This window comes from Corvus hawaiiensis, chromosome 14 (assembly GCF_020740725.1).
Source record: "Corvus hawaiiensis isolate bCorHaw1 chromosome 14, bCorHaw1.pri.cur, whole genome shotgun sequence".
In the NCBI taxonomy this organism is placed as follows: domain Eukaryota; kingdom Metazoa; phylum Chordata; class Aves; order Passeriformes; family Corvidae; genus Corvus; species Corvus hawaiiensis.
In genome coordinates, this window is record NC_063226.1 from 3,966,424 (window position 1) to 3,985,148 (window position 18,725).

The 18,725-nt window shown below is 40.3% G+C and overlaps 1 protein-coding gene across 4 annotated transcripts in view; it reads right to left on the minus strand.

The window, feature by feature from the left end:
- Nucleotides 1–18,725, minus strand: part of KLHL4 (kelch like family member 4) — a 76,729-nt gene that overhangs the window by 26,989 nt on the left and 31,015 nt on the right. For 2 of the 4 annotated variants that reach the window (XM_048318895.1, XM_048318892.1), the window contains exon 2: nucleotides 9,955–10,369. The exons of 1 other annotated variant lie outside the window; for it this stretch is intronic. In XM_048318895.1, the coding sequence (XP_048174852.1) occupies nucleotides 9,955–9,992 (38 nt within the window). In that variant the 5' untranslated portion in view covers nucleotides 9,993–10,369. Of the gene's footprint in view, nucleotides 1–9,954; nucleotides 10,370–11,008; nucleotides 11,151–18,725 lie in introns of those variants that run through there. One more of the 4 variants, XM_048318893.1, reaches the window with a different exon arrangement.

An 18,725-nucleotide genomic window follows, 5' to 3' on the forward strand; every position in this document is an offset into this window, starting at 1 on the left:
ACCAGGAGGCTGCACTGCTGGGAGATTTTACTAGGTCAGGCATCTCAGACAGAAAGATCAAGAGTCCGTCCTAAGCCTCTGCACCAGCACACAGAACAGGGTGAGGGTAAGGAATGGCACAGGAAGGAATTTCTGCCTTTAGGTGTAATTTTTCATAAACTGAATGATGAGCTGGAGAGAATCTTCTGTGAGAGACCTTTGTGAGACAGTAATGAGAGTCATGACCCCGAACCAGCATTTTCATCTTTAAATGATCAATATATATCAGTTAGAAACATAACAGAGCCCCCCAGCTTTTGTTCAGGGTGTATATTTATTCACTGCCCTGCTCCAAAGGGTGGCCAGAAACAGTGTCAGAGCTGGCCTCTCTCCTTTGCCTTTTCACTGAGTACATGACAAAGGCAAAGCTCCTGCTCTACAAAGATGAGTGTCTAAAACACGAACCCAAATGGATCAAATCTGGAGGCAGTGTTTAAGCAAATATTCTCAGTCTGGAATCCGAGCTTTTGATCTGCTGGTCGCGGCAGAGTGGGAAAGAACCGAAGACATGGAACATGACTAAGATAAAATTACTGAGGTATTTTTGTCTGCATGTGTGTGTATGTGCATCTCTATTCCTTCACATCCTGCAGCATTCTGAAAAGGTCTGACATGGAGACAGAGCTTTCCTGAGCATCTGTGCTAAATGAGCACTGTAAAAGAGGTTTCCCTAGCAACGCAAACCATATGTAATAGCTTAAAATAGCTTTTCTCCAACTCCTAGGATTTCTTAGTGGTTTGCTCACAATTTCCATTTAAATCAAGGTATATTTGCCCAGTTCAAAAAGGTTCTTCATTTTCTCAACTTCTGTTAAAATGAACAGGGTTTGAAAATGCTCATTTCTTGCCAGAGTGCCTCCCTTCCTCTTGACTTGTAACTTATCAGGCAAACTGAAGCATGGCAAAGGGTGACAGTGGCTGTCCACTTTCTCAAAAGTATTGCCTTTGTTTGCTGCTCAGAAAATTTTATTGGAAGTATATTGGTCTCTACTTATTTTAACAGGAAAGTTCTAGCAGACTTTGATTTCTGTGATGTCAGGATAACGAGAAGATAAACTGTGCTATAAAACTATATAAACTATATAAAACTATAAAATATAACGAATCAATCATAGTGTACATGAATCCCACTCTGCATTGGAGTAGCTGTTTGCAGGCAAACCTGGATATTTGAAAACCCTGCTCAGTTCCTGTTGTGTCCCCAGGAAAATGCTGTTTTGCATGAGTGAACAGTGACAGCAAGAGGCTGAGTGATTGCTCTGAGGTAATTATTAGAAGCAGGCAACAAATCTGAGACATAACCCATATATTGGTTTTCAGATCCTAGTCATATAGGTAAAAATCTGATTAAATCCAGTGTTAATATCCAGGTAAGAAATCTAGATTCTTTTCCCAAAGTTTTCAAAATATATACAGCAAAACTGAAGGAAGGACCACATATCAGCTATTGCTTTCTTTTCCACTAATTATGTCTGTTGGGCCTAAATGGGTTGTAGTTGAGAATGTGATGAGGCAAACTTTTTATCCTCTAAAACAGCATGAGACCATAGTGCCTATTTCCAGACAAAACATTTTTAAACTGTAGTAATTTAGATGCTATAGCATATATTTAAACCTCAAATGAAAGCAGGATGCTCCTTTAAAAACTTTTAGTTATCCTCTTGTTCCCTGTGAGCAGCAGGCAGGTTTTAGTGAAATATCCTCACTCGTCACATAGGATAGAAACGATTACTACAATGAAATCAAAGATGTTTTAAGCTAAGAATTATTGGATGGGCAGAATTTTTTTAAAGAGCCAGGCTCTCTGGTCTTGTTCTATCTATTTTAATTTGCTTTGAATTGAGTTTTGACTGTTAAGCATTTGCTTGAAAAAGGAGGGAAGGAGGTGGCCTGGGAGCAGATTTGCTGTCACAGCAGGCAGGGAAGTTCCAGTGCTGGTGGATCTGCTGACAGAGTCACTGAGGTGGAGTTTGATGTCACAGAGGAAAATATTTGGTCATAACTTTGTTTTAGAGATTATTTTCTTTAAGTTTATATCCTATACTTATCTTCAGCTCTTTCTGTGAATCCCAACAGCATTTCAGCTTCATTTTTTAATTCTTTTATGCTGCACACCACCGGGTGCACCACAAGTAAGCCACAGTCTTATCTATTTGCCTGATATAGTCATTCTCTAAGTACATTAGAGAATTATTCTATTCTAGCAGAATGAAAGGAGCTAAACCAAACTGGTCTGGTTTAGCTGGGCTAATTTAGCTGTTTGATTATAGCAAAAAATCCCTTTATTTTTTAAATTTGAAGGATTTTATAATGTTCCTCATTACAGTATTCCAAAGTAAACAATTCAGCCACAAACCATGGGTGAAAATAAATAGTTTCTTAATTTTAGGATGCTGTCTGGCTATAACTTTCAAGCCAAGAAAAACCTTCTCCCCCTTTTCCCAGAATGTTTCCCCGACCATCCAATTCCTTGTTGATGTTTCAGTTGCATATGCCCAGTGTGTCTGCAAAAACTGCTCTGCATCGGACACATGTGTTTAATCATCTCCTTAACTTTTTCTGGAGACATTGAGAAGTGATTTTAAGAACTGTAATAACTCTTTAAAAAGTCATTTAACAGCTGTCTTTGCTGAGAGCAAGCTCTATGGAGTGAAAATGAGAAGATAATTGAATCATAAAAAAATTGTTTTGAAATGACTGCAATTGTCCTAGATTCTTAAATTACTATTAAATGGTATTTTTTTCCCTTGCCTGTAATAATTCATCTTTGAAAGCTAAGCATGTTAGATGTAGGCCTGTAAAATATTGTGTGTTTTCTAGTAAGTCAGATTATTTCTCATTATAGACTTCTTGGTGGGTAGACGGGGTTAGACTTGATGACATCCAGAGGCCCTTTTCAGCTTAAATTTTCCTATGATTCTATTTATCTAGCTATGAAAAAAAATGTTTTAAATAAATATCCAGTCCTTCCACAGGGTGAATATAAAATTAATTTCAAAATACAATTTTACTCATTCCTTTCATCTTTAATAACTTTTTCAACCCACTTTAATACCCCATTTTTTTTGCTTTTTCAAGTTCCTCCGAAGATGTCATAATAGAAGGTGGGAGTAGGAATGCATCCCAAGGATGCCTTTGAGACATTTTTATTCTAATTTCTGTACCAAGAGCTCTTGTATGAGGTCACAGCATTTGTTTAGTCAGAATTAATTCATTGGTCACTGTTCAGTGCATTTGCACTTGGCCTCAAAAGGCCTGTTCCTCTTGGTGAATTATCAACTGCTGGGAAAAAGGGGATTTTCCTCTTAGATTTCAATCCTGCATCAGATACCATTTATGATATGATAACTTCATAGATTTTCCACACTTAGCAAACATTAGATATCAAATTTCCTTGGTTGCCCCCACCTACCATATTTCAACCAGTTGTGAGTGAATTCCTGTAAAAGGCTGTCAAAATTCAGCTTTGTATCACTCAGGATCTCCCGTGCCACACGTGCCTTTGTTCAGCTCCTGAGTATAACCAGAGGAATCCCTGGTGCTTGCAGGGGCAGCACCCACTGATGTTCACCCACCCCCTGTGCCTGGGATGTCACCCTCACCCTGTTCCAAATGGTGCTTCCACCTCATCAGAGGCTGCTCCAGCTGCTCTTCTGAGTCCTTTCAGATCAGCTACAGCATCTTAACCAATCCAGTTTCAAATTCATATTTTCACCTTTAGCTAAAGATCATTGTTAGAAGACAATCAGTTTTTGCTTGTCCCTGAGGTGACAATGAAGCATTTTGGTTGTCCATTGCAGGTTCGCAGTAAATCATCTTTTTAAAACATTCTGCTGGAATTTATACGAAATTGTTCTGAATACTAAAGAAACTGCAAAATTCCCCACAAGACACAAACATAATTTCTTTTCCTTGTTGTTCCTTCTTGCCAAACTATACAGTTTAAAATTCATATAATTATTATTTCTAAGCACTTAGAAATAAAACTTAACAGTCAGCAAGAGTTTGAAAGAATAACATGTCAAAGTAAACTGAAGTGCCTCATTAACAGGTTTTACCAGACATTATGGAGAACAGAAAAAAAGTAGTTGTCATTTATATCTTGAACATGAGAATATTAATTTTCAGCATCTCTTATCAGATAGTGCTAAGTTCAACCTCAAGGTCTGTCTGGAGTAACCCATTTTGGAACAAGTGTGAAGCTGGTTTGAAATCGTGCTGTTAAAGTGATTATCAATGGTTCACTGACAAATAGGAAGGTAAATCAAACTGGGTTCCTAAGGAAGTTCCTTTATAACTTCTCAAATTTTCTAAATCACTTGAAGGGAGGAAGAAATAAAGAGAAATCTTTGATATTATATGTTAAAATTGGAGGTCATGCCAAGCTGAGAAGAGCTGCAAGTATGGTGGGGTATTGGATCAGAACTGAATATTAAATCAGTAAATCAGGGCTATCAAATAACAACAGAACTGAATATTAGCCAATTGGAGACAGTATCTGATAAACACAAGATGGAATTTATTTGTGCAAAGTACTGGTTTTAGGAACAAATAACTGCAAAAATGTACAGATGGCTTGGGAACAGCTCTCTGGTACAGAGGCAGGAGTTTCACATGAATCACAAGCCAGGCATGAGCAACAGCACCATGCTGTTGATAAAAGAAAAACAACCACTGAGGATATTCAAAGAGATTTGAGCCAGGATGACACAGAGGTAATCCAGCTCTCCACTAGAGCTGCCAGACCCCAACAGGAACACATCCAGCTCTGCCCACAGAGCTGCAAGTCCAGACAGACCTGCTGCAGACAGGCAGGACAGCAATGAAATATCAAAGCTGTCAGAAATGGGAATTCTGAGACAAGACTTCAAGAATTGCAGCTCTTTAGACTTACAGCAATTTTCTAACATAAACAAAGGGTGTAAAGAAGTGGGGCAATAAGAAGAATAAGGGGAGCAATATCCTACCTTTACCCAAAGGGGAAAGACCAAGGCATTAATGAGCCTAAATTGTACTGTAGACAAGCAAGGAAGCACCAAAATGTAGCTGGTCCAACTTTGTCACAGAAGGATTGAAATGCTGCCTGGCTACATGCTTCTAAAATACTTATTTTCTAAAGAAAAGATTTTTTAAACTTTTTTTAAAATGCTGGAGGTTCAGCGAAAATAAAATTGGAGTAGTTCTGTTTTAAAAATACAGGTTGCTGTGATGTGAGATTAGGAATCATCATTTCTAAACTTTTACCTTGGGAATCAGAGATGGTTCATGGAACTGAATTCTTACCCACAACAGGGAAAGAGTGTAGTGATGTACCCCGTGAATGCAGCCCTTTATCACCTTCTCTGCACAGGGCACATCACAGACCTCCCATTTACTGCTGCTTGGGGTCCATTATCAGTCATTCCTGTGATTCACTGTTTATCTGGATACCCAGAACTTCACTCTCAGTGCCAAAAGCCCTCTCAGTCTGGTTTGACCAGTGGTTTCACGGAATAAGTCTTATGTTCCATTTTCACCAGGAAAATTATCAGCTATTTTCTTCTTCTTTATTTCACACTGGAATGTGAGCCAAGACTGTCATCTGCTACTGGAGTTACAAGCAGAACTCAAGGGAAAACCCTCACATAGGAGACAACATCTGAAATAGTCATGTACACGTGCGTGTGTTTGTATGTATGTCAGAGACAGTGAAGAAAATAGTCTGATAGTTATTTCCATATGTCTGACAAAACCAAAAAAATGCGAGTTTTCAAGTCTTAAGATGAACTATCAAAATAGCTGTACATCAAAAATAGCCACCTCAGAAAAGGACTGCCTTTGGGAGGATACTCCTCCCAAGTATGTCTTTCCATGTGCATCAATACTGACTGCTTGGATTATGACATCAAAAGGTTCTATTAAAATTAATTAGAAATATATTTTGTCTCATGTGGGAAATTAGAAAACATTTGTCATTAGTAAGTCTAGAATTTGTCCCAAACTGGAGTTTGTCAGCAATTTTTTGCAGCCACATAATTAGAAAAAAAAATGCATAAGGGAAAAGTGATGAATGGATGCTACATTTACTATTGAAAACTAACTGCCTTTGGGCAACTAGGAAACACTTCAGCAGCACTCATGGTCTGCAGTAGCACACTTGTGGAATCAGAAACCTGGCAGGCATGCAGGGATGGATGTGGTAACATGGCATAATGTTAATAAACGCTGGGCATGGTGCTCTCGTGGAGAAGTCAATGTCTGTGAGTCCAGAACTTATTAAGGGAAGTAATTGAAGTAATTTAATATCACAATTCTTCTTTTTAGGAGTCTTTAGTGCTTTGTCAGTCTGTGTGCACACCTATGTTGATGCACACAAGAGCAAAGTTTCTGTTAAAACCTAGCAATCAAATCCTGCCAGTGTGCGCTGGTGTCTCTGCACCACTGCCAGATCACTTTCTTTGAAAGAAAAGGAAATGCTTCCTGGTCCCCCTGGCAGAGGAGCCAGAACCTCACAAGATTCCAGACAGGGTAGATCAGAGATGTCCTGAACAGCTCAAGTGCTCAGCTGCCCCAGCCCTGCCTGCTGCACCAGCAGCAATCCACAGGTCATTTCCCATGGGTTCTTGCAGAGCTCACTTCAGCTCCCTCTCTAAGCCAAACCTGAAATCTCTGGAGGTGTTTGCTCTGCCTTGGCATGGCCAAATTCCAAAAGTTTAGCTCCCTGATGACCCCAGTAATACCAAAAAATGTGATATTGGGAAATACACTCTACAAACAAAAGAACTTGGTGGCTATTCAGACTTTATCTGGTTTCTCTGTTTTTCACCTGTGAGGAGGTCCCAACCCTCATTCAAGGAGCAGATTGGTGAGAGCCAGATGAGGTCACTAAATATATATTGTCCACTGTTCATATTTTTTCCAAACTATAGATGTGACTTCCATAAGGATCTCATAGCAGCAGGTCAAGCATCCATCATTTTAGGTGCTTCTAGAAGGCTGTTTGACAGCTGAGCAGTTTTCCTGAGCAACTCTGGACCAGACAGTCCCCAGTTTGCTGAGAAACTTTCCTTACCCTTGTGCCAATAAACCACTTATTTATGGCCCAGAATGTATTTGTTGACCACACATTAAGTGGTAGTGATTAGGACAAAACTAATGAGTTCTAGTCCCTTGAGCCTCATTTACTTTGTCACTTGTCATGGGATATAATTCAGGAGCAAGACCATGGACCAGAAAGGTTTCTTTAAATCTTGCAGTATTTAATTTGGGGACAGGAATACCAAAATAGATAGAAGAAAGCAGAAATAAGCATATTGATGATCGTGTATTCCAAATAGAACTGTTGTTTGGAACTTTATTGTTTACATTTCCTCCTCAATAACCAGCCCTTATTTCATCAAACCCCAGAGTTTTCTCTGTCCATCACTGACAGCATTGGCTCCTGAGATTTCTAGAGAAAGACAGCTCAAGTTTTTCTGAAGAAATTCAGAGTATTGGTTTTGTTTCTGAAGTTTATCATGGGAAGCATTAAAGTCTAAGTAGAAACTGCTCTCACATTCTGCTCAGGGTTGAGGTATTGGCCAGATTCTCTCTCCTTTTCTACTATTTTGGATGTCCACATGACAGTCAGCAGAGTACTGCTTTAGATCCACCCAAAAATGGGACTGCTCCAGGCAGAGATAAATCCACTGGTTTAGAGACAGCTGCTTTGAAGGTACGGAGCTTTTATGGTATAAAAAGCAAACTTGTCTTTGGTGTCCTCAGGTGTGGATGTGAAATGTGGCTGCAGTACCTGTACAGCTCCTTCTGTGGTGACTTTAGCAGAGTGAGGACATGGGCTCAGGGGATCCTGGAAACACCTGATTTTTATGTGTTAATTACCCACAGATTGCAATTGATTGGGACTATCTGGAACTTCTAAAGGAAAAGGAGATCTGGAAGGATTTAATCAGATGATTTCAAAGGTATAAGATGAGACATTGTTTTGAAGAAATGAAAATATATCCAGATACAGATATCTACATCCTAGATATAGGTAGATGTAGATATAGGGCTGCTTCTCCTTATTTCTTCTCAGTATCTTATTTCTACCCAGCCAATTAATGTATTAATTCATCTGTGGCCTGTGCTGGATGCTGTGGGGGAAGGGAACAGTGTTTTACTTAATGATTTCTGTTGGTACATGTTTAAGAAATTGGAGCTACGTTGTCTTTTGTGGTCAGTTTTATTTTCTTGAAATAAATTTTAATTATAGAGAAACTCATAGTCATTAATCACTTTCTAAACAATTTCTTACCAGTTCAGCTTTTTAAGATGAATGTTAGGATAGATTTTAACCTACAACATGCAACAAAGGCTTTTACTGAAATCCTAAAAACCCCACTTATTTATATAACAACCCATGATATACACATTCCCAAAACTATCCTGAAAGCTGCAACTTTAAATAGCTCAAGAGCAGAACTTAAATTTGAACAGATATGAGGGTACAAAACTTCAGGAGGTCTTAGCAGAAACTTTATATATAGCTGGAGAAAATGCCACATCTTATTTTAGAAGGCAGTGGTTTATTACCTCCCAAACTGAACTGATTAGGCTTTTTTTTACCTCCCTCTTCCCATGGTGTAGAATCTTATTTTGTTGAATAGCTGTTCTTATTTCCCTTCAAATTAAATTGATTTTCCTTCTCAGGTGTGTCTAAAATCACTTTTTTTACAGGAAATTTGTACTAGCATTTGAAATGTTGTACTAAGAGTATGCTGCTTCCGCATTCCAAAGCAGTGCCCTTGGAAACACACAGAACTCCCACAGTCCTTCCTCAGTGCTTTTATTCTGTAATGATTTTATCTGGTACCTGCTGACTACTGGGACTGTTTTCCAAGTGACATTTTGGGATGCAGTTTTTGCTGTTCAGTCTGCAGATGTTCCCCACAGCAGATGCACAACTTGAAAAATAATAACTGCTAAAAATATGCAAGCTGTCAGCTTGATTTTTACTGAGAGAATTATAACTTCTAGTAAGATAAATTTGTATTTAAATGCAATGTAATACATTTAAATTATTCCCAAAGACTGATGGCAATCTCATCAAATAGTGCAAATAATCATATTATAAATGTTTGATTTGAGTCCAGGGTGGGGTAAAGGTGGGGTGAAAATGCTGTATAAGCTGTTGCTGTATGAGCTAAAAATACTGACATGAGTTTTGAAAAAGAAAACATAAAAAGGCTTTATCAAATAAGGGGTATTAATATTGTATTCTCTGTTATTCCCAACTTAAAAACAGCTCTTCCTTTGTGCTTATACCTTTAAGAGCTCATAGCTATAATGTTTTTTCACCTGACCTTGCAGAAAATATTTGTCTTAGCATAATAAATAAGCTGTGAAAGTATTGGGATTTCAAAGAAACCTTTGAAAAAGCAAAGAATGATGCTTCCTTTCCACTTAGTTCAAGGTTAATTTTACTTGCCAGGAAGACAATAAAAGAAAATCAGTGAGAAATTTGAGAGATCAATGGCAACCACAGAGCCCATGCACCTCCAGCAGCTCCCATTTGTCAAAGTTGCACCCATTGATAAAGTCAGAATGAGGACAGGATTTCAGGAGGCTCCTTTTTTCATTGCACTCACACATAATAAATCAAGAGAAAAAATAGATATGCTGTGAATGTTGATAGAGAAAATTTGACAAACTGGCAGATTGTATGCATATGGAAGAGTTATGGAATTATGTACCTTGAGCAAAGATCAAAATTTCATGACAATGTTTCTGTTCATTTTTCTGATGTGAGAGTGTTCCTTCTCATTTGAGTGTGGGTGTGCACATACATAAAGTGAGATTAATGCAGTGAGGAACTCTGGCTAAAAACAAAGGCAGATTTAGGGAATAACTTGGAAACAAGTCTGGCTTTCCAAGTGCAGACTTTAAAACTCCTACCTCTCTGCAGATTCATCTGCATTTTCTTCCGTGATCATCTGCAGCTCCTGTGTGGTTTTACTTGAATCTTCTTTGACAGAGTTTTCCTCAGTGCTCGTTTTGGGAATATCCTCATTTGATCGCAGCTGCTCTATGAGGTTCTGCTGCTGCCAGGTTTGGATGGATCGGTGGTGCACCGGCGTTGGCCCTGGCACAGGGGCCAGGATGTTGTGGTGGACAGGACTGCTGTTTTTCTTCAGCCCATTTCTGTCCCGAGAGTGGCTCTTTAACCTGTTCTGCACCGGAGTCCCTCTGTGCTCATATCCTTCCTGCTGATGGCAGCCCCCGGAGCCGGCGGAGCCCTGCGAGGGGTGACTGAACCACCTCCAGCGGAGCCTCAGGATCTGCTTCACATCAAACTCTTTCTTTCCAGATACTGACATTTTTTATAGAGGGAAAAAAAAAAAATACAAAAGCCTATTCTTTTAGGAAGGAAATGGATTCTTTGTTATCTCTTCTGTTTCAACTCCTCTTCTTAAGAAAAGCCAACAAAAGAACCAATAGCAGTAGCTCTCTCCCTCTCTCTTCTGATTAATACACCGCGAGCTCTCGCAGCCGATGCTAAGCTGCTGTTAACTGTATAGGTGGGAATCCATACTGACAGGATGATGAGGTCAGACCTTAAACAAGTAAATCAGCTTAGCACAGGAAAGCAGCAACCATAACACTCCCCAGCTGCCAGGCTTACACACTCCCAGCACCATAGCGCGGCTCCCAATATATAACCCAGCCTCACATGATCCTCAGGGAGCCGGAGCTGCAACTTAAGATGCAGGGAAGCACGCACAAATAAAGTGACAAGACTTTCTATCTATCTCACAGCGTTTTCCATCAAGCCTGCTAATTAGCAATGCTGCATTTCCCAGGAGATTTAGAGAGGATTCTTTCAGGAGGATTTTTGGTAGCGATTCTCTGCAAAACTCTCCTGGCAGCTCACGCATTTCCTTAAGCGTCTGCATTTGTTTATCTTGCTGTGTAAAATTCCTACAAATGGCCTCGGTGTGGTAGCACTTACCTAAAGGAGAGGAAGCGTTTGAATGCATGGTGCAGGACTGGCTGTCTTTTCTCACCTACAGATAGATTTCTCAATATAATTGCAGGGCTGGGAGAAGAGAGGGAGGGAGCTCAGGAAAATCGGAGATGGGCTCCCTGAATGACTGGATCCGTGGAAAACACAGTTTCCTGGCTAAGTGCCTGAGTAAACACCCCTTCCCATCCTGCTCTTAATTTCTCATGGACAGTGAAACGCTCTTGGGGTTTTTTGAAAACACCTTTCTTTTCTTTCTTTTGATAGCATGCACTGTAATGTGTTTTCAGCAAATTTAATAGAGATGTATTCATTCCCATCCCTTGGTTACCAGGCAGGGCTGTGAGAACTGTTCCCTGTGTGGTTTGAAATAATGTACACAGAATGTTTTCAAGTGCAAATTGAAAAGAAATGAATGGACTGGATTTTTTTATGCTTTATTCTCCCAGGTTGGCTATTGATGGTCTATCCAGCTGTAAGCACTGTGCAGAAGCAGAAGAAGCTGTAACAGAGCTAGTAGAACAGGATTCAGACCTAAAGGAGGTTACCCCTCTCCAACACACCTTCTTACCTCTCCTCTCAGACCTTCTGATATTAATTTCCTTTTTCTCTGTATTTGTTGTGAATTTTAATTCTTTTTTTACCTAAATTCTATGATGGGACATTGAACCTTCAAATAAAATCTGCTTTTTATTCTTTTAGGACTGCATATTGAGACAAGCAAGGAAATGTGAAGTAGAGTTAAAAAAAAAAAAGAAGAAGAAGAAGAAGCAGCAAAATGAGAGGATAGGACTAAGAAATCATCAGGTTTTTGCTGGGCTCCCCTGCTCCTGTCCTACTCATGGTATTTGAGCAAATGATATGCAGCATCATGGACTGGATGCATGGGAGAGAAATTACAGGATGAGTGAAGAACAGTAAAATAATTGAAAGATATTTTACTATCTAGATACGTAGAGGGAAAGACTTTGTACCAAAGACAACCTGTGTGAAAGGCTTGGCCATAAAAGGCAGAAAGGAAGAAGCTGAGGGAAGGTTTGACAGACGTAGCCAATGCATATTTGTTGCTATAGAGAACATTGAGCCTGAGCTGTTGCAATCAAATGTACTTTAACAAGACTTCTTTTAGGTGTTCTAGGAATAGAGAGAAGCTGGAAAACTTAGCTTCTAACAAGTCACATATGAAGAAGGTATATAAAGACCTGTTGGTGCATTTAATAAAGGGGGTTCAATTCAAGCTTGTTGAGAATATGAGCTAATAAGGAAGCTGCTGCCAAACTTCAGGAATATTCAAGGATTTATAAGGAGTGTGTGGATCAGTGAAAAGGCTGGGCATTGAGCAAGAGAGATTATTGTATATCCAAAAGTCAGTGTAAAAAATGTTCACACTTTAATGATGATCTTTTACAACAATCTAAAACTTTCTGGAGACCCAAGTGCTTCAGGGTTTTTTTCTTGCATTACAAGTATATAATATTCAATATAATATTTCTTGACTTCTCAGTTTCAGCCTGCACACCTAAGGATGTTTTTCTTTTCAATTTCACACAAATAATGAGACCCGGTGGTATCTCTATATATTCCTCAGGATTGCCTACATGGCAATCTGACATCTATTTTAGGGAGGGAGTGTCTCTATACCAAGCTAATGAAATAATTTATGATGAAATCTTGTCGAGGTGGACAGAGAACACGGTTTCTCTCTACTCTTTAATCAGGCCATTGAGCTATCTCAGCAGCTCTGTCAGCTCCTCTTAGCAACAGCTCTGATACATTTAATCCATATTTTTTCATCATGTCACAAAGCTTCTGTCAGTTTTCTTCCCTTAAATCCCTTTTGCAGAAGTCATCCTTTGCTCTGAGATATCATCAAGAGCAAATTCCTTGCATTGTACTGGGCAATGTACAAACAGCATTTCTGCTCGTGAATTACTCCTGTTCCTGCTAACTCAGTACATGCTTCAGCAGATGTAGTGAATCTAACTAAAATTAATAGTCAATAGTCAAACTGGACTTTTGCTGAAGAGACCATCTTGCTCAGAAAGTCAGCTTGAGTCAGCACAGAATATGTTTCAGGTAGGGCATAAGGAGATTATTTTCTTACAGAGCTTGTTAGTGTTCTGGCTAAAATTTCAATGAGCAGTACTAGGTCACCATAAGTGATTTGATAACCCAAAACTTCAGGCCTGAAATTGTTGGAAGTGGATATGTGGAATATATATGTATAACCCAGGAGCAGCTTTATGCCATGTACCTGCTTTTCATCATTTAAATCTATCTTCTGGTGAGAAAATTAGTTCCCTTGAACCTGAATGCAATGAGTGTTTGCTTCCTGGCAATTTCTTTCTGAATCTCTCATATATTTTTAGGTGTATCTCTGATTGGGCTCAAACTTCTAAATGAGAAAATAGATAAGATATAAGATTTTTCTGCTATTACTATCCCTAATTTAAGGCCTTTGGTCTCATTTAGATGAAAAACCACATAACAGCACTATCTTTTCCCCTCATGGCTGGAAATCTCCTAAGAATGGGATTTTCTAGGACCACAGCAAGTCCAGCCAGGGCCACCAAGAGGGTCAGGCAGCTGGAGCATATGATGGATGAGGGGAGGCAGCTACAGCAGGATTTGTTCAACCTTATGAAGAAAAGGCTCAGGGGCATTTTCTTGCTGCCTGCAGGTGCCTGATGGGAGAGGAGAGAGGCGACAGAATCAGGCTGCTCCAGAGGAACCTCTGACAGGACTGGGGAAAGCAGGCGCGTGTTGGCCCAGGGGAAAAATCTGAGTAGATGTACAAAAAACTTTCTACCTGTGAGGGTGATCAGGGAGGTGAGAGAAGGCTGCCAAGAGAGGCTGTGGCATCTTCTTCCTCAGGGAAAGTGAGATCCACTGAGGGTGGGGAGGCCCTGGCACAGGGTGCCCAGAGCAGCTGTGGCTGCCCCTGGGTCCCTGGAAGTGCCCAAGGCCAGGTTGGACGGGGCTTGGAGCACCCTGGGATAGTGGAAGGTGTCCCTGCCCATGGCAGGGGTGGCATTGGATGGGCTTTAAGGTCCCTTCCAATCCAAACCAGTCTGGGATTCTGTGATCCTTAGTGGACTCGGTCCTGTGTCACTGCTCTAACTGGGCTTGCTTTCGAGTAGGAGCTCAGACCGGATGAGCTCCAGAGGTCCCTCCCAGCCTGTTCTTCTGTGACTGTGTGACATGCCAGGGCCTCTCTGATATCTTTGTCTCATGGCTATGCTAGAGCCAAGTAAAATTCATGTGGTTGTCAGCTGGAAAGTACAAATCCATCTCCAGAAATCTCCCCTCCAGTCCGGCAGCAAAGCCGGCTGCTCATCCCAAGCAGGCTTGCCAGGACTTTGAGGAAAAAGAAGTCTTTATCCACAAGAAACCCTCCATTCATTCAATGGATACAAGATTTTGGGAAAGGTCTTTGCTCCCATTAGGAAAACACATTAAATTTGAAGGTAGACTGGCACCCAGCAGGAAACTGGGAATGATTTGAAAAGCTTCGTATAAACATGTTGAGCTTGCAGATAATTTGAATGATATGTATTAAAAGTAAGAGTCTAAACAGGTTTTTGTAATAATGTTAAGATTACATGTGTGAATACCTAATGCACCATTTGATTTAGCAAATTATAAAAGTACTTTCATCTGGAACTACCTAGAAAAAGAAATTGAGAATTTTGCCACAAATCATGTTTTAAATAGGCTTCAAAAATGACTTTTAGCTACAGCTGCCTCCCAAGTCCATCTGCCACCAAAACACCTAACAGAAAGGAGTTTTGTAATGCATTTCAAAATGTCTGGATTTTCTAATTAATAACTCAGTAATTTCATTCTTTGAAAATTCAACTGAGTGGAATATATTTATGCAGTTATGTAATGTTTATTCTCTTCTCAATAGCATTACAGTAAATTATTCTTTTTCTCTTTGCCCTGAGCCTGGTAGTACAGTGTACCTACAGAAAACCTGTTAGAAAAATATCTGTTTCTACAGGACTAGCAAAGAATAATAAAGGAATCATCCAACTTTCTTGTAGAATAAGTCCAGAAAGGTACCACTTGTGGATTCCAGAGCCAGGACTATTGCAAGGTCTAGGTTAGTAGAAAGAGCTGATAAAACAGTTCTTTACTGGATATGAGGCAGGCCATAAAAAAAAGTGAGTTTTTTATTAAAGTCAAGGATAGCTTTGGACCAGAGTCCTTCGATGCCAGGTAACTGACTCAACTAGGAAAGATCTGCATAGGCAAGACAAGTACAGAAAGTGAAGAATGTTTTCTCATATTTTTGAAGACATTTGGTGTCTGTTATGATACTACATTTTTTAGAAAGTCAAGTTAATTACTTGTATCAGTATTGTTTACAGTGTTTGCACTGGGGGGAAACAGCGTAATCACATTTACATGTGCACAGACTGTTGATAACTAAACCAGCCCTATGTCAAAAACTGTTCCCTTTCTGCCCACACCATGTTCCACAGGGTCTGCACACTCTGCATACTCAGCCACTTCCACTGCAGGCCAGGCCAGACACAGACAACAAGAAGTTGAATATTTTTATTACCCTGTTTTGAAAATAACGCTAAAAAGAGCTCCCATTAGTCCATCCTTTGGGAAAGAGATAGGCCAGGAAACATCTGCATAGCTCAGCAGCAGCATTGCAGGAGTCAGAGCTAAGTGGAAAGGAACAGGACAAAACCCAGAACAAACAGCTATATTTAAAATCTGCAGGAAAGCTCCACTTTCTCTTCAAAGAAAACTTTGAATGCCACAGACACAAATCAGTTTAAGACAATCAGTGACTTCCCATACTCCCCACTAAAGGAGGCAGGAGAGATGATCCACTTAAGGGAAGGTGTTGACACATTTAGACGCAATTGCTTCCTCAAATAACTGGGAACTATCCTACAGATTGCAACCCACCTACAAAGCTCTGTGCCAGAATTGGAAAAAAATCACAGCATTCCCACAAGATCCAAAGAAAAAGAATGTGAGACATGAGCCTGGCATAAGTCAGTCTGATTAAGATCTTGATAAACAGTGACAAAGTTGCCACCCTCAAAATGGAACCGGAATACTGGAGTGAAATTAGAAATAGCAAATATCCACTGGGAAGGGTCTCCCATGGACAAGGGCTTGAATGTGATGCCACTAATGCAGCAAAAATAAGCTCAAACTCATGACTTGAAACACCTGTCACAAGTCAAGAACAAGATATAAAAAAATGGAAAAAAATGTGGATTGATGCAACCATGCATAAAAATTATTTGTACTGGATTTTACTATATTTAGTAAAATTTGAGATGTTCTTGTCAAACAGCTGTGCTCAAGAAAAGCCAACTGTTACATTAGTTATTTCATTGCCTACCGGACCCTTCCAACCTCCTCCCTCCTGTGGTTCCAGGCCTGTCCAGCAGGAGCATGGAAAAGGAGCGGTGACCCTGCTGGCATCCTGCAGCCTCCACCCTTCCCACCGCAGGGCCAGGGAGAGCTGGGACAGCCCTCGCGCTACAGCAGGGATGCTCCCCACTTCTGCCAGCTGGAAGGAGGGCTCGGAACCAGCTCTGCTGGGGTGTTTTTCCTCAGAGCCTTCTCTGACTACTTAGGAAGGTTTTCTTGGAATATCACATGGATGAAGGCATGGAATTTTTGTCACAGGAAGTGATGGGGAACTACTGTTCTTATAGAAAATCTGCCCCTTGTGAGTAGTAACACTCCCAACTCTCAAGAAGGATTAGCAGAGCTAGAAAAAGGCAATCTGTAATTTTGCAGGTATTATATGGAGAGTAGAAAACTAATAGGTGCATCCTGACTTTCTGAAAGCCCATTTCTAAGGAAGCATTTTTCCAAGTGGGTTACTTAAAATAACTTTAAACATATTCAAATTCTTACAAACTTTTCAATGCAAAATTTCAAACTTAATATTGGTTATCTTTTGAGGCATGAAATGACATCCCTTTTCCCCTGTTAACTCTGAATACCATAAAAATGTCGTCCCCCCCCCCCCCCCCCCCGTGCAGAGTTCAATCCTAATGTATCTACTGGCGAATCAGAAAGGGTCTGCTGGGTTTTGGTTCATTGAGATTGTTTTGAGGCTTTTTTGTTTGCTTATTCTTGGAGTATCCTACTAGTTCAAGTACTCCAGAACGAGTTATTTTCATTCTTCTCTCTCTGGCCCTTTATTGTCTTCTGGGAGAGTATTTTCCATAGAGTTTGAAGCAAAGTAAGCCTTTCTACTTAAAGAAAACTCATCTGAGCAGGTCATTGATGGGCAGCAGGCATGAAGGCACTTGTTAGTCCCTCACTGCAATAGCCTCCAACCCCAGGTAGGCACTGTGATATAAATAGAGTTTGTCTTCATTACTGCTCATGTAAAATGCCATTTCTCAGTAAAAAACCCAACATATGCCAACCAAGCAGTCAGAAATGGAGCTATATACAGTGAAATACCAGGTGTTGTATGGTTTCATTTTGCTGCCATCCTCCTTCCTCATAGCAGGTGTGAGGGCAGAGCAGGCCACTCAAGGTTTTATTCCATTTTCTCTTGTAAATCTTTAGGACGGAGACATCAGAACACCTCTGGGAAACTTGATCCAATGCTCCACTGTCCCAATAGTAAAATCATTTTCCTTAGAAGTCGTCTGGACCTCGCTTGTTTTGATTCCTGCCCACAGTCTGATATCTTTCCTCCTCCTCCCATGCTCCATGAACAGCATAGCTCCATCTTCTTGATATCCTTCCTGTGGGCACTGGCAATTCTCCTTTCTCCAGGCTGAACAAGCCCTGTTCCCTCAGACTTTACTCTTTGGGCAAATATTTCAGCCCTTATCAGCCTCAGGGACCCTCTGTGAACTCTCTTCAGCTTATCAACATCTGTCTCATGCTGTTGTGGCAGGGCTGTGCAAACCTGGCAGTATTTATGTGTGTTGAGTTAAAGGCGACTGCTGCTTGCCTAATAACTACTAGTAAATTACTGGTAACTGCTAGCAAGTAGTAGAAGGGTAGCTGCAGCTTGCACTTATTACATGAAACAGCTGCATCAAAGGAACATCTGATGGCTTATATTCCACAAATGTAAAAGGATCATGGCTGTCAGGTTCTTGCAGAACATACTTGTATTTTCTGCACACTAAGTGATAAAAACAACCCCTATTTAACCCCCAGTTATTCCTATTGGATATGAAAGAGTATGGAAAGGATCTGGCATACCCTCAACAGAGCCCAGTATTTAGATTTGACACTTGTCAGTACAGCTCTTTATCATTTGCCATCTGAAAGCCTTGGCAGCACAAGGACTTATGCCCAAGGTCAGCCTTCTCTGGGAAGTTTTTTTAATATGACTCTTGTTTGTTGTCTCTTAAAAAGTAATAAATGGCACCTTTAATTGTAGGAGATGGGAATCCTGGAGGCAGCTGGATTTCTGTGCACTGTAGAATGTAATAGTTCTCAGAAGTGTTTATGTTTTAATCCCACACATGTGTTCTGAGGCTCACGAAAGGCTCTGTATGTCAATAAAGCCCCTTAAAATATGTAGTCCTGCATCTCCCCTGAATCCCTGACTTCAGGGGCTGGAGAGCTCTTCGATTATTCCTGAGAAAATGAGCAGCCTGTAGCAGGTGTTGGAGAGGTTTGAGACAATTGTTTCGTGTCTTTCTCCTTAATGACTTCTCTGACTTCCAGCACACATTGATAGGGACAC